The sequence below is a fragment of the Colossoma macropomum genome, unplaced genomic scaffold, assembly GCF_904425465.1.
Source record: "Colossoma macropomum unplaced genomic scaffold, Colossoma_macropomum, whole genome shotgun sequence".
NCBI classification, from domain to species: Eukaryota; Metazoa; Chordata; class Actinopteri; order Characiformes; family Serrasalmidae; genus Colossoma; species Colossoma macropomum.
In genome coordinates, this window is record NW_023494787.1 from 18,559,193 (window position 1) to 18,583,875 (window position 24,683).

The 24,683-nt window shown below is 40.4% G+C and overlaps 2 protein-coding genes across 6 annotated transcripts in view; both read left to right on the forward strand.

Moving 5' to 3' along the window:
* Window positions 1–21,899, forward strand: part of pag1 (phosphoprotein membrane anchor with glycosphingolipid microdomains 1) — a 64,627-nt gene extending 42,728 nt beyond the window's left edge. For 2 of the 3 annotated variants that reach the window (XM_036566316.1, XM_036566315.1), the window contains exons 2-8: window positions 1,960–1,991; window positions 4,533–4,748; window positions 5,821–5,872; window positions 8,921–9,023; window positions 11,399–11,934; window positions 18,208–18,267; window positions 19,672–21,899. In XM_036566316.1, coding sequence (XP_036422209.1) covers window positions 4,579–4,748; window positions 5,821–5,872; window positions 8,921–9,023; window positions 11,399–11,934; window positions 18,208–18,267; window positions 19,672–19,986 — 1,236 coding nt within the window. In that variant the 5' untranslated portion in view covers window positions 1,960–1,991; window positions 4,533–4,578 and the 3' untranslated portion in view covers window positions 19,987–21,899. The remainder of the gene's footprint in view (window positions 1–1,959; window positions 1,992–4,532; window positions 4,749–5,820; window positions 5,873–8,920; window positions 9,024–11,398; window positions 11,935–18,207; window positions 18,268–19,671) is intronic. The other variant, XM_036566314.1, reaches the window with a different exon arrangement.
* A 1,213-nt stretch (window positions 21,900–23,112) lies between these two features.
* The window catches only part of znf704 (zinc finger protein 704), a 29,262-nt gene continuing 27,691 nt past the window's right edge, over window positions 23,113–24,683 (forward strand). For all 3 annotated transcript variants that reach the window (XM_036566317.1, XM_036566319.1, XM_036566318.1), the window contains exon 1: window positions 23,113–23,998. In XM_036566317.1, coding sequence (XP_036422210.1) covers window positions 23,741–23,998 — 258 coding nt within the window. In that variant the 5' untranslated portion in view covers window positions 23,113–23,740. The remainder of the gene's footprint in view (window positions 23,999–24,683) is intronic.

The window sequence follows — 24,683 nt, forward strand, 5'->3', positions numbered from 1 at the left end:
AAAATACTTTTTAGATAATTTGAAATACTTTAAATGGCATTCATTAAGATATACAGTGTGATACTTTACCTGGCTGTAGATCAATGGTCTCCAGCCCTGATCCTGGAGAGCTGCCTTCCTGCAGAGTTAAGTTCTAACCTGTATCCAATAAGCTGCCCTGTCCCTTACTTAACTCTAGATTAGATTACATTAGATTAGATTCAACTTTATTGCCATTGTGCAGAGTACAGGTACAGAGCCAATGAAATGCTCTAATACATTGATCTAGTCAATCAGGGGCTTGGACAGAGGCTGATTAGCTGGAGCAGGTGTAGCAAATTGTGGTTGGAACTAGGCTCTGCAGGAAGGTAGCTCTCCAGGACCAGGGTTGGAGACCACTGCTTTAGATCATTCTGTAGCGGTGTGAGGTAGATCTCTTTTTATATGTGTATTTTTACCTGTGGTCATGCTTGTTGAATTGATAAAGCTGTACAGCAGCCTTCTACGCATGGAACGCCTCCCTTCATGAAACATGAACAGAATTTAATGTTGTGATTACATCAGTTACTGCAAACAAAAAGACATTGCAGGACTACAGTAACATTTGCCTTTAGGCTGCTTCACATGGTTGAGCTGTAGCCTTTATATTACTTTAACAGGAAGCGATTTATAAGCTGTAAACACGTGAACCCATATCAAAAACTACCAAATCATACTGAGAACAAAGTTTAGCTTCTGATAAAGAACAAAGTTTCTGACCAGAAAGCATAGTTATTTTGTCCAGTTAACCTGCCTAGTGAAAAGTGCTCTGGATTTCAGTTAAGAGGATACTCAGTTGGTCAGGTAAGGAGCAGCCTGCAGTCAGGATTTACAGCTCCTTTTTCTGTGCACACTGAAAACTCACTCAGATGGTGTGCTGCTGTGCCACCCACACCTAGTCGGCAGTAGCTAGGGGGCACAATTGGATGATGGTTTATTGCACACAATATCACGAGCCTAGCTTGGGGCTAGCATATCTTGTGGCTAGAGTGATACATCAGCACACTAGAAAGTACAGCCTTTGTTTGAATAGTATACTGTTATAATACTGTTATGATGCTGAATGTTCCAATGAACTCAGCCACTCCTTATTTTTGATGTATTGAAAAATGTATCGCATCAAGACATCACTGTATCATATCAAATCAAATAATCAATTTTGTAAATTGTCACACCTCTGTTGGTGATTCAACTCAATTTTCGATTGTTTGAATCAGTTATTATTAATTATTATACTATTCAGTCATAAGAGCTCATTTTGGCGAAAATAAATTTCTTGGGCTGTTTTCAAATGCATTTTCAAAAGTGTAGTGCTTTAATTGTGCATCAGTGTGATTCATGATCCATTGAATCATTTCCAAAAGAATCATAATCTAATGAAATTGAATCTTTGAAAGGTCAGAGATTTACAGCCCTGCAGTTCTGCATTTCAGTACCCAAACCGGTGGATTTATAGACAAAATGTTGTGCACTTTTTCTCTGCTTCTCACTCTCTCTGTCTCGCTCTCCATCTCTATGGCAATCGCGCACACACTGGTACATCAAGACAAACATGGTTATGTGCCAGCATTGCGCACAGTGGCACTCACACGTCTTTTAGCAGACGTTTGAGAAGGCATCCAGCTGAGAGGCTGTATGGACCCTGCAGAGAGGATGGGTTTGAGAGGCCAGTGAACCATGAAGTCCAGTCTCTGCGCTGCTTTAGCTGTGCATTCATCACGCCTCCTAAAGGAAGTGTTTCCACTGCCTACAGAGAGCCTGTTCCGTCATGAAGGATGCGATGGCGGATGATGTCATGGTGTTATCATTATCAGGGCATCCATCAGTGTGGCTCTCCCAGGGCAGGCGCGTGGCTTTCTTTTCTGCTGGACACTGCTGTGTCTGCTAAGCCGCTCCCCGCCTCTAATCTCCCCCCTTTTCCCCTTATCTGTTCCATTGCAGGCAAGGACAAACCCAGCCAAGCAAGTGTCCAGGTAGGGCTGAGTTCATTTCTCATAGCAGGCTCAGGAAATTGCACAAGTTTTGGTGCCTTAATAGATGTGTTTGGTCTTTTTGTAAAGCGATTTTCACTCCTCGTTCCTGGAAGAAGCTGGAAGCCGTGAGCATAGATGTTCTGTTTTGAAACTGACTTAAAGAAAACTTTTTTGCTGCTTATCTGCATTACGCATTGGCCTAATTTGCATGGATGTCCCTAACTATCAGCTGGCCCACTGTTCTTATTCAAGGAACTGTAACAGGAAGCGTTTAGAGACCGGTATTTTGTTTATGTCCAGCAAGTTGTGACCCATTGCTCTGGGTGTACACATCAGACCCAGCCCTGTGATCTTCCTGCCCTATTTGCATAGGCCCTTGAGTGGTACAATAGGCTTTTTTTATGGCAAGTACACACACAATATGAGTAAGCCTTCTTCTTTGGATGAAAAAAAACTACATTCAAGTAAGGCGAGCCCACTGCGGGTTCCCAGTGCTTTGTCATTGCGGGATTTTAAAGAAGTTTTCCAAGGCTTTCCACTCCCTGTACTCTGATACTGGAGAGAGTGAGTAAGTTAGCTAGAATGAGTGAAGAGGAAGGACTCTCCCTTCTGAGAGACAGCAGAACTGTCCATCTCCTCTCCCTCGTCTCCTCCAGCACAAAAGAGCCTGGGCCTCTGCCACTCTCTGGGATGCCAGCCATCTGATTGTTATCTGTCTATTCAGTTTGTGGAGGTGGGGTGCACTCTGCACCCCTCCCAGCCTAAAAATAACTCAGGACAGGGGCTCTATTGAATCTGGCCTAAGTCCTTGGATCGCTGTCAGATCAAACTGGCCTACGTGTAGGGGGTTGCTTTTTAAACCATCCGAAAGCCATTTGTTTTGACTCTGGCAGTCGAAGGGCTATGCTGGGAACTTTGGCGGGTTGTGCATTAAATCTGCATTTGTGTGCCCCCTTGTGGCTGCTGTTTTTCAAAGCATAAGAGAAAAAAATAATGCTCTCATAGCAAGGATGGATTGCAACAGTGCTGCATGACGTCACCTAGATATTTATCTGTTTATGTGCCTTACTGGAAATGAATTTTGAGCACCCTCGCGTGTGGTTTGATCACCCGCACGTATTGTTTCTGATGTGAGAGGTCGAAATCTCTGTGATGAGGTGCTCAAGTATAGCCTGTGTGTGAAAAACACTGAGCTTGTACAGCAGTGATATCAGCATGTTAGCGTGTGGTTTGAGTGTATCCGGCACAGTGGTGTTACTGGGGTTTTTAAACACCTCAGTGTCACTGCTGTTTAAGTATAGACCGGGTAGAGGGGGGCTAATAAATTGTGCAGTAAAAGATAGACTACACTCTTCAAGGGTTTTTAATAAAGAAAATGGTTTTGTATAGAACCATGAGCACTCAATGAACCCTTTGCATGATTAAAGGGTTCTTTGCATTGTTGAACAGTTCTTCAGATTGATGAAATATGTGCTGTGGATGGTTCCGTGTAGAACCTGTTTGAAAAGGATTCTATATAGCACCAAAAAGGGTTCTTCTATTTTTACCATGTCAAACCTGTAATAGTAGAAGACCCCTTTTTGGTGCTATATAGAGCCCTTTTCAAACAGGTTCTACATACAATCATATAATACACATTCTCTATCAATCTTTCAGCCTTTCATGATGAAGGTTCTTGGAGTGTCCATGGTTCCATATAGAACCATTTACTTTACAAAAGAACCATCTTTTTTAAGTATGTACAGAAATTGAAAACCTACAAAGTGCACCTGTATGGTGTGACTAATAAAATGGCCAGCGAGTACAAGGTAGGTGTATCCAGGGATGGATTACTTGGATTACTGACTGTGCCAGTTGGGCCAGATCCAAGGGCCTCAGGGAGACTCAGACCACAAGCGCGGGACCATTCACTGCAGATCCAAAAATTAGATGAACGGATAGCCATTGAATATGTAATGATGACCCTGCAATCTCCAGCCCTCAGCCTCTACACCAGGGCTTCCCACTCCTAGTCGTAGGACCCCATGTTCTGCACGTTTTTGTATTTTCCCTTCTCAGACACCCCCAACCAAGCCCATGAGGAGCTCGTTAATGAATTAATGAGAATTAATGAGAAACACCTGGTGCACTGGATGAGGGGAGCACAGAAACGTGCATAGTGTGGGGTCCTCAGGACTAGGATTGGGAACCCCTGCTCTGCACACACAGGGCATGCACCCATGTACATATGTTATAAATATACAATTGTGAAAAGTTTAATTATTTAAAAGCCCCCCAAAATGTGCAGAAATACAACTGTGCAGGAAATAACAGGCGATTGCGTGATCATTTTGTTTGCATTACTTTTTTCTCCAGCACTGTTCAACGTGCACATAAACAAACAAGCTGTATGTTAAGGTCTAGTATTATTTGAGTGGGGGATGGGGGGCCTCTAAGACATTTGTCTCCAGTGGTGTTGTGAAACCATGATTCTTCTTTCATATCCTTTTTTTACATCTCTCTCTCTCTCTCTCTCTCTCTCTCTCTCTCTCTCTCATGTAGTAAGCTGTGTATGGCAGATGCAGGCGGCCCCTCAGTGTAATGTGCAATGGCTCCAGCGCTGAGTGCTCTTTGGGGGTCAGGGGTCGCAGGGTCAGAGGTCAAAGGGGCAGCAGTGCTGGCTAATGGAGAGCTGGCTTTGGTCGGCACTCTCACAGCAGTCTCCGCCTTCCTCATCCTCACCCTGCTGCTGCTGCTGCTTTGTGCGAGCTGCCAAGGGTGAGTACCTGCACATTAATAATAATAATAATAATAATAATAATAATAATAATAAAACGTTTTACATTTATATAGCACCTTTCTCAAACTCAAGGATGCTTTACAATTTCAAATAGCAGCAAACACACGTGCACACACACACACACACACACACATGTTAAATATACTACAACTCCTTAAACTGAACTGCACTTATATTCCATTATTAATCTTACGACTTATTATTCAGTAACTACTATGGCACTAATATGTATCACATAGTTATTAGTAAGGTTAATTGTGTGCAGTTTTAGGAGGTTAATATTGTATCTTGTAGCACTGATTAGGTATCTGTGAAAGAAATAATCATTGTAGTGTTCTTAAAATATATTGATGGTAAAAATGGTAAAAAGCAATAATACATATTTTGGTCATTTTAACACAGCTGTTACACTGATAGACCTTTACTGTACCTCACATATTTCCTTTAAAATGCCAAATGAAACAATTTATAGCTCAGTCTATGAAATTATTTATTTATCACCAGTGCCACTACTGCTGACTGTAACATGTTGTCCTGGTGTGCTCTTTGCAGGGAGATTGTAGCAGTAGTCATGACTTTTTTAAAAAGATTAAAGGTTAATCATTAAACAGTATGATCATCACTGAATTTCATATAACTATATGGGCTGATTTCCTGGAAACAGAATAAGTCGAAATCGTAATGTCAATGGTGATTTAACAGTGAAAAGCCTTTTTAGACTTGGATTAAGCTAAATCTGGATCTGGGAAAATGGCCCCTTATCATTACATGTGGTATATAATTAAAACTGTGACTGTCCTGTCTGTAGTACTGATTGACATTCATGTTGACGGTTCACCATAACTCTAATTATATAATGTGCATTTGCAAATTGGCATTGGCAATTTGGTGTGCTGGTCCAATCTAACTCTTTAACTTGAGGCATATGGATCAGGTTAATTAATTATCCACATGTGTTGAGCAACATGCTATAGGTTCACATTCCAGATTCAAAGGAGCAGAGTTAATCAACATTTTTCCAGTAATGGCTCTTCTCTGTTTTTTCCCCAGGCAGAAGAAAGCCAGCCGGCTCCCTGGAGACCATGAGAACCTGATGAATGGGGTATGTTAGCAAGAAGCTTTCCATATAAAGGATTTTCTGCATTTTAGATTGTTCTCTGCATGACTGAGGCTCAAAACAGAGCCCTATAGGGTCTTCATGAAGTACATTTCCTTTAAGGTGTTTTCGGATGACTTTAACATTAGTTGTTTTGGCTTTGAGTGCTTTGGAGAGAGATGATCTGGAGAGTTCTGGAATGATGCTGGAGTGATGAAGTGTTTGAGACGGGTTGGAGTAGAGCTGCACAGTATATTGTTAGTAAATCATAATGGAGATTTTAGCATTTGAAATCTCAGAACCTTGCAATTTGCAAATGAGCCCTCTAACCAGTTACAATGGACCTCTGAAGTCGAATGTCATTCTCTAGTCAGCATCATGCCCGTATCAGGAGTTCTGGATCTAAGCAGCTCTAGGAAAAAAGTGAGTGTCATTTTCGACAGTCAAAATCGCTGCTATCGCAGCCTGTAGTAAACAAAAGCGTTCTAAGCTGACATGTTTTTGACATTTTTCCTCCAAATGTTCCCAGATCTTCTGAGTTTCTAGGTCGTTAAGAAGCTGAAATAGGACTATTGCTACATGCAAACTAACACTGCTGCACACTGAATTGACCTCAGACACCTAGCAACCTCACAAAATCCCGCACGCAAACCAGCAAGCATTGTCAGATGGCAGTAGTACCTACAGTTGGAGTAGCTGGTGTTGGTATATATTAGTGAGGTTTAACAGAAGACTGCCTTTCATATGGCATTATTTTAGTATGTTTATAGTATGTTAGTATATTGTGTTAGCTTGCTTGTATTATGTTTGTGGTATTATTTGTATTTTGACTGCTAAACGACCTCATAATTCAGAAGATCCAGTGACAGGTGGAAAATATACACAGGATAAAGGCCTCGTTTAGATAGACAGCTTAAATATGGTTGTTTGGCGTATCTGATTTGAGCAGGACAAATTATCTGTTGTTTGAACAGCAAAAAGCCACATCAAATTTGCAGGTGGTTTCGAATGTGATTCAGACCAGATTTCTGGATATGTGACCAGTCAGATCTGATTTCATGTGTTTTTTTTTCATGACATCAGAATGTGTGGCAAAAACGTCAGTGGTGCATATTCACGTTACATCTTAAACACTAAGAGTAGAAGCTTTTAACAGACAGTTAGGTAACATATTTACTTTGCATGTTGTAATTTACAGAGAATGCTTCGTTAAAAGATCTGAACTTAAAGCCAGTATCTGAATTTCACTGCTGCAACCTATAGCTTTTTAGCAGTCTGTTGACCAGGTCAGCCTACACTAATGTCATGCTCTGTTCGTACTAAAGATAATAAAACATGAAATGCAGTCCTGAAATATACATGATTGTTCTGTTAGCATGTTATCATTGTTAAGTTTGCTCAGTTTTCCCCCTACCTTATCAGTGTATGCAAGCATACGTCATTACTACACCAACCAGTGTTTACATGCACACAAATTTAACTAGTCTTACCATAAAAATCAGATTTTGTTAACTTGAAATCTGAATAGTGTGTCAAAAAAGTCAGATATAGGAAACAAATCTGATTTGCCCTGCAGTGTGAACAAAGCCAAATTGTTTAGAGGCGAATTTCAAAACATTTTTTATGGTTGTCATAGAGAAAACCAGCTTAGACCCCTAATATGCGCATGTGCTGACAACAGAATAACGCCCGACTTCAGACGTCTGTGCTATGAGCATGCTGAACAATCACAGTTCCATACGAGTGTTTCTGTGGGTGTTTTGATGAATCAAGTTATTCATGTAATCCAACAAAGGTAAATTATTTTACTCTGAATAATGCAGGCTAATCTTCTTATTTTGTCCATATTGTGCAGCCATAGGGTGCAGAATAAAGCAGACTGAAGGGGCTTTGTGGAGCGCTTGGTTAGTGGGAGGAAAGCATGAAGCGGGCAGACTCATTGCTTTGTCTGGCCAGGGGAGATGGGGCGGCTCTTTGGATGTGGCCTCTGCAGGGAGGCCGAGGCTGCTGGGAAATTATCATGTGAGACAAAAGGTCAGAAGTTCAGCGTTGTTTGGAAGCAGGGAGCATCTATGAAAATCGCATTTGACTCGTCATGTGATGAATGCACTTGCATATTGGAACTGAAGGCTGTACAGAGAAGCACACACACAGCTGTGGGAAAGTATCATGGCTCTGTTGCTGACCATAACTGTCTCTAAGTGTGTGTGTGTGTGTGTGGGGGGGGTGAGAGGGAGGGTATCTACCAGTTTGTTTTCATGGCTTGTTGACATGGCAGTTCAGACTGCTGGTGCTGCTGTTGCACTGCTGCCTGCAGATTATGAACTCATCTCCCTGCCAGATGGGGCGAGGTCGTTACCCCTCCCACCAAATGGTTTTGATCAGGTTCTTTTATGGAGACGTTTCATAGAAAAGTAGAATCCTCCTCACCCTTTTAGTCCTGACATTTGCCTCTCCTGTTTAGACACCGGTTCCTCGTCCCTTACCAGCTTTAAATTGATTTTCTTATCTCTGTCTCGTTTTATGTAAATATGGAATAAGGTGTAAGAAGCACTGGGTGGGTGAAGTGCCGCATCAGTGTCATGTGAAGTGAGTGCGTAGGGATGGCAGTACGGCTTTTGGCAAGAATCTGACATAATCTGTGTCTAATCACACCCTGTCACATGTGCATACAAAGCCCAGGGGAAGTGAAAACCTTTTTAGTGGTGATGGAAATCTAGAGGGCAACCTTTACACAATAATGTATGCTTCGTCAAGGAAAATACTGAAGAGGTGTGCGCTTAAATAGCAGTGTCTGTCACAGGCTGACAGGTTAAATGGGGTCTTTATCTTTCCTAGACAAGCGGAGTGCCTCTTAGCTTTAACCTCCTGTCTCGGAGAGACTTCATCACCCTGGTAACAGTGCAGCTCCAAAAGCTGCCATAAGGTGGTGCCACAGAGTCACATTCTGGCTTCCTATCATTTAAAAACACAAACAAAGAGCTCCATCCAGTTCCCTTTTGTCTCCAAGTTTAGATTGACTTTGTTAATGAGATCCGCATTGTATCTTTACAGGTATCAGAAAAGGAGACATGTAGCCAGTCAGCAGATACAGGTAGCCATGGCACTGACCTGGTGGCCAGTAGCTCGCACAATGGGCCTCTTACAAGTGGTACAGGTAAAGCTCCTTATTATGTCATAATATTTCAAGTTTAAGCATATGTATAATATGAATGCATCCCCTTATGACACAAATAATTAGACTATGTAGTTAAATTCACTACATTCTAAATAGTGCCAAATGAGGTTCTATAACTTGTAGCCATTCTTTTTGGTGCTATATAGAACCATTTTCTTTCAAATGTTCTTTAAAGAAGCACATATGAAAGGTTTTCCATTGGAGAGAAAAACAATTTAATCAAGCAAAAAAACATTCATGTGTCCAGAATAGTAACTTTACAGGAGAAGACAAAAATGTTTTTTAAAGTTTTATGCAAGTTAATGTAAAAATATTTTAATTAAAATAAATTTGGAGCATTTCTATTGTTCCATTGATCATCATTTTTTAAACAATGAAAGGACAGTAGCTTTGTTCAAATGATGTAGAAAAATAGAAATGGTAAAAAATGTGTTTTTAATTTTTTTAATTTAGTATTTTCTTTATTTTGGACACTGCTGATATTCAAATAAAAGGATATGTATATATAGCTAAATAAAAGGCTACTCCTCTATAATCTTATTTATGGTATAGTGTTCTGTTTAGAGAGTCTCTCATTTCACATTGTTGTCAGAAATATGTGGTCTGGAAACGTCAGGAGACTATAGCTTACATACAGCAATACAGATGTAAAACTGTGCAAACAGTCAAGTGTGCCTACATATTGTATTGATGTCTAGCTTTTATATGTCAATATAAAAACACAAAAATAAATAATATTATCAACAGGAATAATAATAATGTCAAAAATATTCAGTAAATAGATTACATTTTTTTGCCTATTATAATGACGTATTTTTCTTTCTGTTATGGTGTCACTAAAATTGTTAGACTTAATTGCATGCTGTTATAAATATTTTGCAAAATACCACATTAATAATACATATGGTGATACTTGAGAAGAAAAAGGAAGAACTAACAAAGATCATAGTACAGCAAAGTTTTTGTTGTTACTAGCTATAACCAAGAGCACCTTGACACTAATGGGAAAATGTTTTTTGGACTAATAAAACAAGGAAGAACGTCCACTACATATGGACTGATTGCCATCATCGAGGGAAAAATGAATTCCCAAGTTTATAACGATATCCTGCAGGATCGAGTCAAGGTGGCTGTCCACCTGCTGAAGCTCAGCAGAAGCTGGGTGATGCAGCAGGACAATGACCTTAAATATCAAAGTAAATCTCCTACAGAATGGCTTCAGAAACATAAAATCAGATGGAAAATCTGTCAGAACCCAGACCTTAACTCAATAGAGCTGCTGTGGAATGACCTCTAGAGAGCTGTTTACACCAGACATCCAAAGAATATGGCTGAGCTGAGCAGTTCTGTAAGGAAGAATGGTCCAATATTCCTCTTGAACATTCTGCAGCTACTGGAAGCATTTTCTTGAGGTTATTGCTGCCAAAAGAGGTTTAAATCCAGTTATTAAATCCAAGGGTTCACTTACTTTTTCCACCGGCACTGTGAATTTTTAATTAGTGAGCACAATAAAAACATGATTTTTTATTATATAATGTGTTATATATATATATATATGTATGTGTGTGTGTGTGTGTGTGTGTGTGTGTGTAGTTATATATGTAGTTTGTGTTTTATTAGCTTTAGCACGTTGTGTTTGTCTGTACTTGTATACAATACAAACTGTCTACACTAGCATACACAAAATACCCATAATGCATTGTGTCATTTGCAGTGGAATCTGAATTTTATGGCAGTGTTATGACCAAACCTGTTTAACATTTACTAGAAAGTTCCTGATTTTCCGGTACATTCCCTTCTAGTGTGCTACAATTTATTAAAAACAAATGAACTGATACATTCAGTGACTTTGGCTCTAAAATTAAATGCAGTCAGAGTAGCTGGGACACATGTCAAAGTTTGTGATACTAAAGTGTTTCAGCATGAGGAATTGGAGCTTTCTTTGTGCTCTCATGTCTTCTATCACTTTATAACTAAAGCACAATGATGCTTTTCTTTTAGGCACTGCAGTAGATCCTGAGTGAGTGTGCACACACATCCAGAATAGAATTCAGATTGCTAAGAGATTATTATTCATATATTTAATTAGAGCAACAATAAAAGGTGACTGAAGTATGACACATACTCCTATCCACGTTTGCTTGCTTAAAATGGTAGTTTGTGACACAAAGAATAAAAATCTGCACAATTTTGTCTTTGTAGGTCTTTCTAGCTTTTGTACATATCGAAAATAAATGTAACAACAGCACTGAGAAATTGCTCTATTAAAGGAGAAGTGTAGATTAGAAGGCAGAAATAGCTGCTTTTTGCCTCACAGCTGTCCTCACTCTCTCTCTGTCCATCTCTGGCCACAGTGCTCACAGACACCATGGACACAAGCCCACACCCTTCAGAGGAGATGTTGTCCAGCCAGTCTGAACTGCGCTCCTCTAAGTGTCCTCAGGACCGTGAGTTACCCAGCATCCCGCCCAGCGGCCCCCTACAGGACAACCCTGGAGCGTCCAGCGATGGCACGTATGAGATGGTGAAGGACGGAGCCCCGCGGGATGTCAGCGTGGAGGACTCACTGTACGAGACGGTCAAGGAGCTGAAGGATGTCGGCCTTCCCAACGGTACGCTGAGCCCCGAGGAGCCCCCAGCAGCTCTCGTGAACGGCCACCTCAGCCCCAGCCCTGGCACGCCTGAGCGCGGCACGCTGCCTAACGGCGTGGAGTACGCCTCCATTGACCTCAACAAGAAGAGCCGCTACAGCGCAGACATAGAGGCCCGCCGCTCGGCTGCCAGCGTGACCCCGGCAGAGCCAGAGGACGAAGAGAACCCCCCGCCCATACCGGACAAAGTACTGGATGAGAACGATAACCAGCAGATCAACGGACTGCAGAATGGACAGGTGAGGAAAACAAGATGGTCATGCACACTGTAGTGTCTATAGATCAAATAGGGTTATGATAACTACTGTTCCTACAGTTTATTAACCTATTAGAATTTTGTGTGGATAGTAGGCCAAAATGCAGAGGAAAAAACTTTCAATTTTTTCAAAATTTCTGCATAATTCAGTGGTTGAGATGTAAAATTTGTCACTCGATGTGATTTGATGTGAAATGGTTCATTAAGGCTAACTGACTCAGATTCTTTACAGTGGTGGTGATAGGAACGAAGGGTTGCAATGTCTGTAATGAAATTATGGACAATTTATTTACCATCCAAAGCCACCAGTGAACTTGCATGTGTTTTCTGGGTTTTTATATGTAATGTTGATAATGGCAAAGTAGTGGTTAAATCTGAAATCTGAAAAAAGTAAAAGTTTTCTTTGGGGACTGTTTTACCCACCATGTACCTTTACACTAGGAACCTGTTTTAAAAATGCATTTAAGACAAAACCCCATTACAAAACTATCATAAAACTATTTTGAAAAAAAAAATTGGTGGAATTCCCCAGAGCTAGCTGAAAAACAGACGGTAACACGTTACTTTTTACTTTTGACTAGTTTTAGTATCTTAGTAATACATCATGCTGAGCTTCTGCCATGAATATGATGTGCTCATACATAACAGTTGTGCTGTCATGCCAGACAAGCTCTGCTTTGTGCAGTTTACAGGAAATGTTAAATGTTAAAGTGAAGTTTTTGCTCTTTTTTGGGTCTGCTGTCTGTATTTGCTTTTAATTGAGTGATGTTACCATTAGATGGGAAGCGTAAACAACATTTTTAGCCAAACATTTTTGTTACTTTTTTTGTGAATATTTTTATTAGTTTTTACACTGTTGATTAAATCTAATTAGCACAAGGCATGATCTGTAATGTAACGATTTTAGAGATATAAGGTTTTGGCACAACAGCCACAACAGTTTTTGTCACAGCAGCTGTGATATTCGAATTTGAAAAAGTGCAATTTGCACACCCCAAGAGCTGTAATTATAATAATAGTCTATTTTATCAACAGAGCTTTAGGACTGGTTTCCCAGACAGGGATTAAACCTGACCCTAAACCCCCCTCCAGTGTTTTAAGTGGGAAATTTTAACTTAATATCACTGAGCTCATGAACTGCCAGCAGATGAGTTACACATATCAGAAGTAAGCAAACCCCTATGTGTTGTGACATCACAACCACAACTAACTGGCAGTCTGGTGCACTACATTCAGTAGTGCCTGAACCTCAAATTATAAAATTTCATGCCTGAACCTCAAATTATAAAATTTCATGCCTGAACCTCAAATTAAATAAAAAATAAAATAAAAAACAACTTTATTTTTGACATAAATTAAACTGCAGTTGCAATATTGGTCAGAAAATTTCGATCAGCCTTAATAACACTGTGTGCTTCATGTAGGGTATTGCGATTGGTCAAAAATCCATGTCAGCATCTTCATCAGAATATCCTCAAAAATCAACAATCCTTGCAGCCCTGGGATCAAACACACTGAAGTCCTCCATCAGGGTCTCCTAAGCCGACTCCCTTTTGCTCTTTTACAGCAGGGAGAGCTAAAGTTAGATGCAGGAGAGAACAATAGCTAGTGACTCCTGCTTAATTATGATCTTTTAAGGTGGCGTGCTCTGGGTGGCTGCGCTGGTATGCATGCAGCATACAAATGAATCCATCTGCGGAGGAGCGTGGACAGCTCCTACTGCGCATCGCTCACAGCGTGAGCGCCACATACACGCTCCACACACCGTATCCTATACTGGCACCAGTGAAGCTCTGCTCTTCTCTTTGTCCTGCCCCCCCTTCCCTTCTCGCTCCGCTTTCTTTGTCTCCGCACCTCCAGCCAATTAGCTAGTATGTAATGAAGGTTAGGAGTGTATGACAGCCAGGTTTGCCCATTTGTTGTACTGTGGCGCCAAAAGCTTTACTGGGGCACCTGCAGCCCCCATGTGGAATGTAGCATAACATCAGCACTTTTGCTGGTGCTTCCCATTCGTGGTTTCCCTCCCCCAACACCCATATGGCCTGGGCTTGATTTAGGGTTGACCTCCACTGCTTCATATGCACCTCAGCTCTGCATGTGTGTGTGTGTGTACAGAGCAGTGGTGATTTGTCTTATCAGTCAGACAGTGCATGTGTGTGTGTTGGGGATGTATTAATCTCACATAGCCAGATGCTGTCCAGCTCATTTGGAGCTTGTCTGGGATTCCTTGAATTTGTTAAAAGTCGATCATGCTTGTTTAGTCTGTTTTGTTGTGTTAAATATGTGCACACTCTCAGAAACAGATTCATGTAATGCTTTATATACCAAAATAAACACATACTCCTATTATAATTCTTTGAACTGGGATTATGCAGACCGATCGCATTGCTTTATTTAAGTGTAAGTATCCTCCTTTTGCATCAGAAATGTGGGGAGAATAATCTCAGCATAAATGCCTCAACTGATATATTGTCGCTGTCAGAAACAAAACCTGTCTCAAGAATGTTAGCTTTACAGGATAAGGATAAAACATTAATTAAAAATACTTCTGAGGATATAAGATATAAGATCATTTTAAGGAAAGGGGAAATCAAAGGAAGATCATTGAAAAATAAGTGAAAAAAGGAGGAGTTTTTCTCTGAGAGTGCACGTCTGCAGCCAGACTCTATTGGGATTTTTTCTAACAACCATGCATGACCTCCAAAGCAGTCACCATCAGATAAACAGAACGAAAAAAAGAAAGAGAGAGGAGAAAATCAAGCTCCACTCTTGATTCAGATCTGAAAAAATCCACAGTCTGTCTACTGTGAGAAGACAGCTCTGAAAAAGATGCTGAAAAATGAACAACTTGTACTTAATGGCTGTTTTTACTGGAAGTTAAATAAATAGGGGTGGTCTCTGACTTTTGCACAGTAAGATAGATAGATAGATAGATAGATAGACAGATAGATAGACACAGACAGACAGATAGAGAGAAATTTATTCTCGTAGCACAGAGTGCTGCCAATGAAATTCAGTTTAGCGTCTATCAGAAGGTGTAAAATCTTCTAGTGTAAATAAATAAAAGTGCACACAGTGCATGTACAGTATAGAAGAATGAGTGGTATGTCAGGCTGCATTCCTTCCATTCAGTCAATACAGGGTCTTTGTTTGGAATGGTGTTAAGGCACTCTGTATCTAAGATAATGTTCTCTGATGGTCACTGCATTTAAAAATGTATTTTTTTATTTATTTAACCTTTATTTTAACCAAGCAAAAAGACAACTGGGGGGATGAGGGGAAGCAGGAATTTGAACAAAAAAACAAATAACAGACATGCTAACAGTAACAGTAAAATCATAACAACACAGAGCAGAAACAAATGACATAAGGAAACTTGACATAAACAAATGAAAAAAAGGAAATAAAGTGATGAATTAGGAACAAAACAGGAATAATCATTAAATAATCAGCCACCCTCAAGAGGTGAGTCTGTGGCTGACTGGTAGTCTAAGCTTGCCAGCGTGTGTGTGTGTGTGATTGCTAACGCGTGCACTACAGTAAGCTGCGGCTGTGAGTGTGTGTGTGTGTGTGTGTGTGTGTGAGGAGAACAGGAGGTTCCAGCTGCCCACTGTCTGTCTGACAGCCCTCCTTATTGATGAATGAGTTGGAGTGTGTCTGTGTTTGTATGGGGGCCCTGACAGGTAGTGGCGACACACACACACACACACACACACACACACACACACGCACAGAGTAATAGGTTTACATTATGTTAATGCATGTTCTGTTATATATGGCGGCATGTAAGATTTTCTGGGATAAGGCTGTGTGTTTCCCAGTAGGAGAACAATTTAATGAGGTGCAGCTCAACAGGTAATCACCACGAAAAGTGGAGTCCCAGTTTTCTTTGTCTAAAAGACAAATATCAAATGCAACTTAGTTAAGCCCTCATGAATGCGTGCTGGGAGATAGGTAATCCCACTAGTCAAATTTGCTTTCATGTACCTCTAAACATTTGTTGAACTCAAAAATAGCACTAAAAAAGCGCAAAATAAGTACTGAAAAGGCTGTAGGCTTATTATTCAGTAACTACTGAAAGACTATTGGGAATGTAAGGCTATAGATAGGAAGCAGTTTCTGTTATAAAAATGTGATCAGAGATTGCTCAGTGCTCCTTCCATCAATGACAGCTTATCTTTTTTTTTTTTTATGAAAATTAAGTTAATCATAAATCGCGAGGGCTCACACATCCATGACTCTCATAACTACGTAAGTTACATATTGTTTTCATAGTAGTTACCAAATATATAAAAAAAAAAATCTTTAAATATAATATTGTAACAAAGTTATAATTCAATGATGGTGAAAAAATTAAACATTTCATGATGCACTGACCCATTTCCTAAAGAATTTGAATCTATTTGAATGATGTGGTCAGATATTTACACTAAAACCTATATAAATTTACTTTAAAAACTATATAACTCACAAGTTTTATAGTAATTACCCAGCAGTTACTAAATAATAAGTCTTAAGATTGATAAATGTGGCTTAGATCTGCAAGATTATTGAATAATCTCTGTTTTACAGAGTTTAAATAAATCTTAGAAGAAACTTTAGACGTTACTGTCATCTGGTTGTAAAAGTCATCTTAATTAAAGCATTAATTAAAGAATTTCATACCACCTTTTGTGTCTCTCCATCTGGGTAACTAACATGTCTGACCCTTTGATAGTATTATTGGCTGATCTGCTCACAGAAAATCAGAAATTGAATTGAATTAGCAAGTCAGTAACTATAAGAATAAAATGTAAAATGTAACTATTATTTATAATGCATGTAGGTAAGAGAGTATGGACCCATGTTGTTTAAAGGGTTAAATCATAAATTGTGTGTGAGCTGACCAGAATGTCAGGGTGTGTGTTGCGGTGTAGAAGAAAGTCTGGAGCCCCGCTATCAGCCTGCTGCTGCTGTGATGGACTGAGAGTGGTTCTTGAAGATAAACTGTTCATGTCAGCATGTCAGCGCTCTAGTGTGTTGCTAAAGGGAAAAGGCTTCTCTGTTAGAGCAGACCTCACTCTGAAAGTGCGCTTGTCTTCATTAACTGACGCAATTGAATACCGCATTCCAGGCCACAGCCCCTCAGCAAGTGCCCTCCATCAGCAGTCTGTCATTCTTAATGTCCTGTGTGTCATTGCACTCTCATACACCCCTTTGACACAGCCAAGCATATTGGCTTTTGTGACATGACTATGAACATGCACTTCTTATACTATCAACTGAATAAGTGCTTTAATTAATACAGTAGGCTGGACAGAGTGAATTAGTGGATAAGCTGCGCTGTTAAAGGCATTTGTTGGTGAAATTTTCTTTGTGGAGCTACACCAAAGGGCTCAAAGGCTATTAAATTAATTGCTTTGCTAATTAAACCAATATCAAAGCACATCTCTGAGCCTGTGCTGTATGACTAATTTGTATCAGAGCAAACCGGTTCTAAGTTCACAGAGGCGAAGTGGAGTATATCTCAGAAATGACCCTTCACTGCTTCTTCATACAAATTGAATATCGTATTTTCAAATTAAGCTTATGTAGTTAAGGTTAATCTCAGCACATTCAGAGTGAAGTACATTTTCACTGTACGCTCCCTGATGGAGTAATCACTGGCACAAAGATTGATATTTTTCCCAGACAGGCAAGGCGTTCGTTATTGATTGAATATAGTTAGTGAGCTGCTTACACTCCTTAATAGAAACACAGAACAATACAGACAAATGTTAAGTAACAAATGCATTGTTACATTTCACTCTGATCACAGTGGATGTATAAAGTTGCAAATATTGCTGGGGATAACAAAAGCATGATGTATTTTATATTCATTATTTTTCACTGTTGGCTTTTTGAAACAAGCAGAGAAATTCTGAAAAGTGTGGATTCTAAACTTTCAATCAATGTCATATTTTCATTTTCAAAGTTAAGAGGAAATAAAGATATGCTATTATGATTTTAGTGTAATGAAATGTTTTGTTTTGTATACATTTCTTGTTTTGCATATTTACATTTTTTTTGCATGAAAACAAAGAGAAACGCTGGTAGTGCAAACCTTTCATTACTTAATTATTTAATGAAATATAACTATGCGATTAAAAATGTAAGTACATTCAAATAATTGTGTAATCTAAATTGAATGTATAGAACGATGATAGTAACTGTAGACTTCTAAGGGTTATATAAAGACAAATTCTCATTGTTAAGATAATGTTTCATTGTCTTACAGCTGCACTCTCCATTGTCAAGTACTCCTGAACCACTGAACGGTGTAACTCCAGCTGGGGAGGTAAGTCTTCCTGTAAAAAGGTTACTGCTACCTAAGAATAACTCTTTCAGTGCAGCTTTTTTTTTTGAGATTATAGAGATTATTAACCCATGAAACTGCAGGCTTATTATTCGGTATTAGATTAGATTATTCAGTAACTACCATTAAAAACTAACCTGCAATGTATGTAGTAGTAAGGATTTAATGTGAGGGTCCACATGCAGGCTTTTGCCTGGGGGTTAATAAGCATCCCTAACATCACTAAGGCTGGATATTGTCAACTACATTAAGATCTGATGCATATAACGATACAAACAACTCCAAACGACACAATGCAGTGACAAAACACACAGATATACAGCTTACATTTCTGGTCAAGGTTTACCTTAAAATATATTTAAACAATTTCAGCAGTAATGATAAACAAGTTTGGTGAGAATGGTAATGCCTTTTTTGTATAAATGTTTACTTTTTTTAAGTTTAATGCTTTTACAAGAATGATGAATAAATAATACTGGGATAACTACATATACTATACATAGTTTAAAATATATAGTTTATACTATAGTATATAGTGTGTATATATAGTGTATTTAGTGAATATATATTAGTGAAAGAACTTTCTGCACTTTTAATCACTGAGGCAGCAGCAGCCTGTGAGGCAGTGGACAGTATTTAGGCCCGTATGCATGTCTGAAAGAGTCTGCGGCTGCAAAGCTATCAGCAAACAACAAAATTGTCATGCCACAGACCACATACGGCACAGTAACATCAGCTGTTTAGTTTTTCACAGCCTTACAACACAACACACACTGCCTCTGTGATGTAGTTTTTAACAGCCCTGAAACGCGAAGCAGCTTTGTAAACATGCAACCAATGTGTTAATTTCTAAGCACTAATCACAGCACGGAAGAACATATAACCTTGACCTAAACTATGTTTGAAAGAGAAACTAACTCAAACACACAACTAATGAGGATGATACATGCCTTAACAACAGATAACAGCTATACTCACTTCATCACACAGATGATAAACTAATGAATGACCTTCATTCTGTGCTGTTTTTTATCCAGAACGCATGACAGGCAGAATGAAGTGCCTTGTTCTCCAATGCAGCCTTTTGTACAGATATTAATAGACCTAAACCGTAACTATTAGAGTACATGTTTGCCATGTGCTGTTTCAATGCACTATCCATTTCACTGGTGCATTAACTGTGTAAAAGTAAATTCAGAAGTCGATACAGCCATCACTAAGTCAATATCACCACAAGTTATTGCTGTATGAATATTTTAAACACAGCCCTAAACATCACTTTCTTTGCTACAGCCTTCTGATAATTAGATGCATTAGAGGGAGAACTACAGTGTGAGTAACTCTTTGGGGTGATATCTTCCTTAATCACTGTTTTCTTGCCTGCAGTTACTGGCCGTATACTCCACAGTAGTTAAGCCAGCGGTGGAGGAGAAGGAAAACGACTACAGCTGCATCGCAGAAATCAAGGGACTGATGCCAGAGTCAAGTTCCAGCGATCTGTACGCAACAGTACGGGATGTGTACCCATCTCCCCCTGGAGAGCAGCCCCAAGAGGAGCCCACAGAGAATGTAGACCCTGGGTACGAGACCATCAAGATCCCAAAAACTGCAGAGGAGGGCCAGCAGAGGGACGGACAGGCGGAGCCTGACTATGAGAGCGTTGGAGAGCTGGGCCTAAACAGGGAGACATCCCGGCTCTGACTGACTCCCAGAGGCCTACAAACTCAAACAGCACTGCATCAGCAGCTCATCTGATTGATATTTAGGAGTGGGGTCGTGGTTCATACCAGTTCAATTAGGCACTTATCTACCACGCATGATTGCACACCGCCGACGTGGTGCCACATTTGTGTTCATTGTGACACTGAAAAAAACTGAAGCATTGTATTTACTTGATTCACTTCTGTTAAATTTCCACATGAATGCAATATATTGCATCATCACAGTTTAGTCTTTCAGTTAACATGCTTTAGGCAATAATTGTGTTGGCGTAATGTATTTTAAACATGTGGAAATGATGTATATCTTTGAATCAGGTAAATTCAGTGCATCACTTTTTTCTTTGTGTAAGCAGATGCAATTTAGCCTAAAATTTAATTTAGTAAAACATCTTCCAGATGTGCAGTGGCACTAAAATGTGCTTGTAATTGACACATCCTCTATTCTAATTTGTGTGATTATCATTTGTTGGAGATACAGATACTTACATGAAATGAAGTTTTTTTTTGTGCCACATTAATCTTGAAGAATAATAGGATATGATGTTTATGTGAATGTTTGGGTACCACAAATGGACGTGTCACCGCAGTGCTGTAGTTATGGTGTTTTATTCATGCAGTGTGTACTAGTAAGTGCGCTCTCTGCTGGAGGTGGGCTTTGCTGGGAACTGTGTTGTCCCACTGAGTGAGGTGCAGGCCACAGTGTCCTCAGCTCACCCAGGCAAAAATACATCCGCTTCACTCATTTACAGCTTCAGAATCAAAGACATCAAGCGGCATGTAAATTGCACAGCACATATCGGAAAAAAAGCTAAACTGAACTTTTTATGGTTATGCCAGTTGCAGTCACAATCAGTGTTTCCATGGAGTTCATGGTGAAAGGGGTTAATTATGTGCAGATGAAATCACCTCTTATGGTACGTATAGTCCTGCTACACTTCTTTATCAGGCTGATAATCATGGTAAAACCATATCTGTTGCTGATGTGTTGTAAACTTCTGTAAACTCTTCATAAATTATTTGTGATGTTGAGTATATTTTTAATTTCCGCTAAAAATACCTGTTTAATGGTATGTGTATCAAAATTAATTAGCAGAAGTTTGTTTATTAATGCAGCGGTATTGATGAAGCATATCAAATGCATTATTTTGAGACATTTTTGTTTCCTATAGTAGGTACACAGTCAAAAACTAGTAAAGCACAAAAGAAAATCCATGGTACTGCCACATAGCGCTTGCCTGGCAACTATTCCTTTCAGTACACAATTCAATATGAAGCTCTTTTTTCTTAATAAGCAGCTTAATCCAAAAAGGATGCCACATAGACACTGCATGTGAGTTACATGCCAAGAGTAACCTGTAAATACTTGTAACTTTATTGATCAGTTTAACATATAGTACGATTTTACATATTTTAATAATTTACCCTCCCTTAATGAAGGTTTTAGCGTGTTTTATAGTTTGTTTTCTCATGGCTTATAAAGCACAGAAACTTGTGAAGGTGTTTTGGATGCGCTGTGGATGTCAAAAGGGAATTCTGCCAATTTTGTGTTCATATAAAAAAGTCACTTGGCTGTTACTCTTTGAGAGGTCACTCTGCTTAAAGTGTGGTTTATGGATATGGCAGAACAGCTCGGGTCCCTTTGGTGAAAATGCAATGCTGTCTGTGTGTTTGTTTTGCAATAATGGTACATTTTCTTGGTACAAGCTCTGTATTGTAAGGGTACTTCAGTTATTTAATATCGCAGCACTCCATTGGTATACTTTTGCTTTTACTTCAGAGTGAATTCAGTGTATTTTATTTGTAAATAAGTATGATTGCATTGGTTTATTTCATAATCTTTTTAAAGTATCACTTGCCAATTAAATACTGCAGTCATGCTGGACCAGTAAAAGAGTTTGTGTGGTTTTGTGTATCTACAGCACTCCCATCTCATAAATGAGAAAAACCATCATTCCACCTGTGGACATAAAACAAACCCTTTATGTCTGTCCTTGCCAAAGGACAACGTATTTGAAGTGAGTTTTGAAACCAAAGTGCCCATTTTCTCTTCAGTAGCACAACACTAAGGATGTAACAGTAAAAGGTATTATATTGTGTTCAATTGAACCGCACCATATCGCATTGTTCAGCACAATATTAGCTTGTTGCTACATGTACTGTAGCTTTAAAACTCTATGGTACACAAGTGGACCATAAGACTATGATTGTATATATTATTGTATTTATTATTTAGTATTATGTAATTATTATTATTGCTTGGGGCTAACATATTAGCTTGTGACTAGAGCATCAGATTGACACAGTACAAGGCACAAATTGTGTTTCAAATATTACTTTTACAAGTTGAATGCTCTAATAAACTGAAAATGGAAGCACTTACATACTAATATAAGGCACATTTTCAGACACTGCTTATTTCTGCTGTATTGAAAAACGTGTTGAATCCAAACACAGCTGTATCGAAACGAACCGAACAGCAAATTTTCTGAATCGTTACAGCCCTACCAAACAGGCCGTCAGTGGCTAACATTGAAACACGACTACGCTGCAGGCACAGTCCTGCTACAAAAAAACAGTGGGGCACAATGGACGTCTACCGCTAATTTCAAACACCTTGGCTCACGTCCTTCATTCCCCACACAGCCACAGGTCACGGACTATCGTCTCGCCATCGCCAAGTGCTTTAGTCTAGTCGAGGATAAACACGTTCGGTAATCGTTTCGCCCGCCCTCCTCGGCTTTTCTCTTCTCTGGCCTTGCGTCATTGTTTTGAATGGAGCTCGCTTTCAGCCTAACATTGCGGTGTGTTGGGAGGTAAACTGACACAGAGAGGCGGCGTTATTTTATCCCCACCTGTATTCCGGAGAGCTCCGCCTCCTTCGCCATAGACTGGCTGGTCATTTACGTCCACTGCTTGTGAATACGAGACACTAGCCAATCGTAGCGCACGACGCGGATACTACCAGCCAATCCCAGCACTGGAACCGAGGTTCGCCGGAATGCGGGTGGGCAGAACGTAAAGCCCGCGAAGGCGTGTGCGCTCTTGGCCAATGGGAGCGCGTATCTATGTGCCGCGCGAGCGCACATGTTTACAGGCAGCATTCCGCCGGCAAGAGGCTCCGGCTCGCGCCGCAGCCGTTACGGATCGGAGCGGTTATTTTCTCGCCCCCATCGACTGAATTCGGCTTTTAGTGGCGTTTTTTAAGCTTTACACGACGTCCGACGTGGACAGCACCCATCGCTGGCACGGTAAATGTTAAATTCCTGAGGTAAACCGACGTTTTTCCGACCACTTTGCGCTTTTTCATCGTTTAATCGACCGTGTCCTGCTCGGTCCTAAACCGCCGTGCCGTTCCGTGTTTTCCTCCGCTCTCGCTAGCTTGAAGGGGATCGGCGAGAAAAACAAACAGGGTCGAAAAAGAAGAAGGATAACGGTTGCTGGTTGTGGCGGTAATCGAACCAAACGTGTCGTTCTGTGTTATTTAACTACAGTATGCCGTTTCCCGTCGTGGTCGCCTCCGCTGCAGTACCGAAACGGGGAACCGAAAGGAGTGCGGCGGCTCACTAACGTCAACATGTTCCCGTCGACTCGTGTTCGTTTCGCGTTCAGCCCACTGCCGTTGCGGCTTTTATCGTCCTGACTTCGACCTTTACCTGTTTTCTTTATTTTGTTTTTTTTTTTCGTTTTATTTTTTTAACGACGCATCCATGCATCCAACGTCGCGTCCGTAAGTCATGCACACCAGGCGCCTCGTTAAGCGCTCCGTCGTAGGCAGTCGCGTGTACGCGCCGGCTCCAGCCGGCCACGCGGCGCCGCTCGCCGGAGTGGTGCAGGCCGTCAAGCAGGAAAGCAGGGACGCCTCGAGCGGCCACCGGTGCAGCGTGTACACCGTGCTGATGCAGGACGGCACCGTGAGGGAATTCTCAGAGGAGGAGATCGCGCTCGGCTCCGCTCAGATGGCCGCCAAGGGACCGCTGAAGTCCAGCCTGAAGGTATGTGGTGGCCAGCTCATGCTTGCTTTTGTTTTTCTTTGCAGCGTCCCCCCTAACTCCGGGTCATGTATGCATTGATCACTGCCACCTCTGCTCTAAGCCTGGGTCAACAACGGGCACTGTGTTTACGGTGCACGAAGCAATGCATGCTCCTAATGCGTTATGAATGCATAGTAGGTGCAAACGTGGGAAAATACATGTTGCAGTGCTCAGCGTGATCACGGGCTCCGTGCTGTTTGTGTGTTGTGTTGGGTGATGACCGACATGCTTTGCAGCATTCTGGCCAGTCTAGCAGTAGCATCTGTGTTTGTTCATAACAACCTCCATTCTCTTCGTCCTCCGCCCGCCCAAGCCGGCTGGTGATGCTTTTCTGCACAACGGTGATGTGAGCTAATGCATCACTGCTGTAGAGATTTAAGCCGTTGTGTTTGCTTTAGTCTTTCTTAAACCCGCGTTTTTATTATAAAATAATAAGTTATGTGTGAAATAAACGCAGTGCTTTACGGCGTTTGCCTTTATGACACAGTATAGGATGAGGTTTCATCTGGAAGTGATGGCTGAACAAAGACTTTTTAATGACCTAATTGGCTTCATTGCAAAATTGCAGCCTGTTATCCTACAAAACATTAGAAAAAATGCTCAAAAATAGAGTCCAAATATCTATATATATTGATAACAGCAGCAC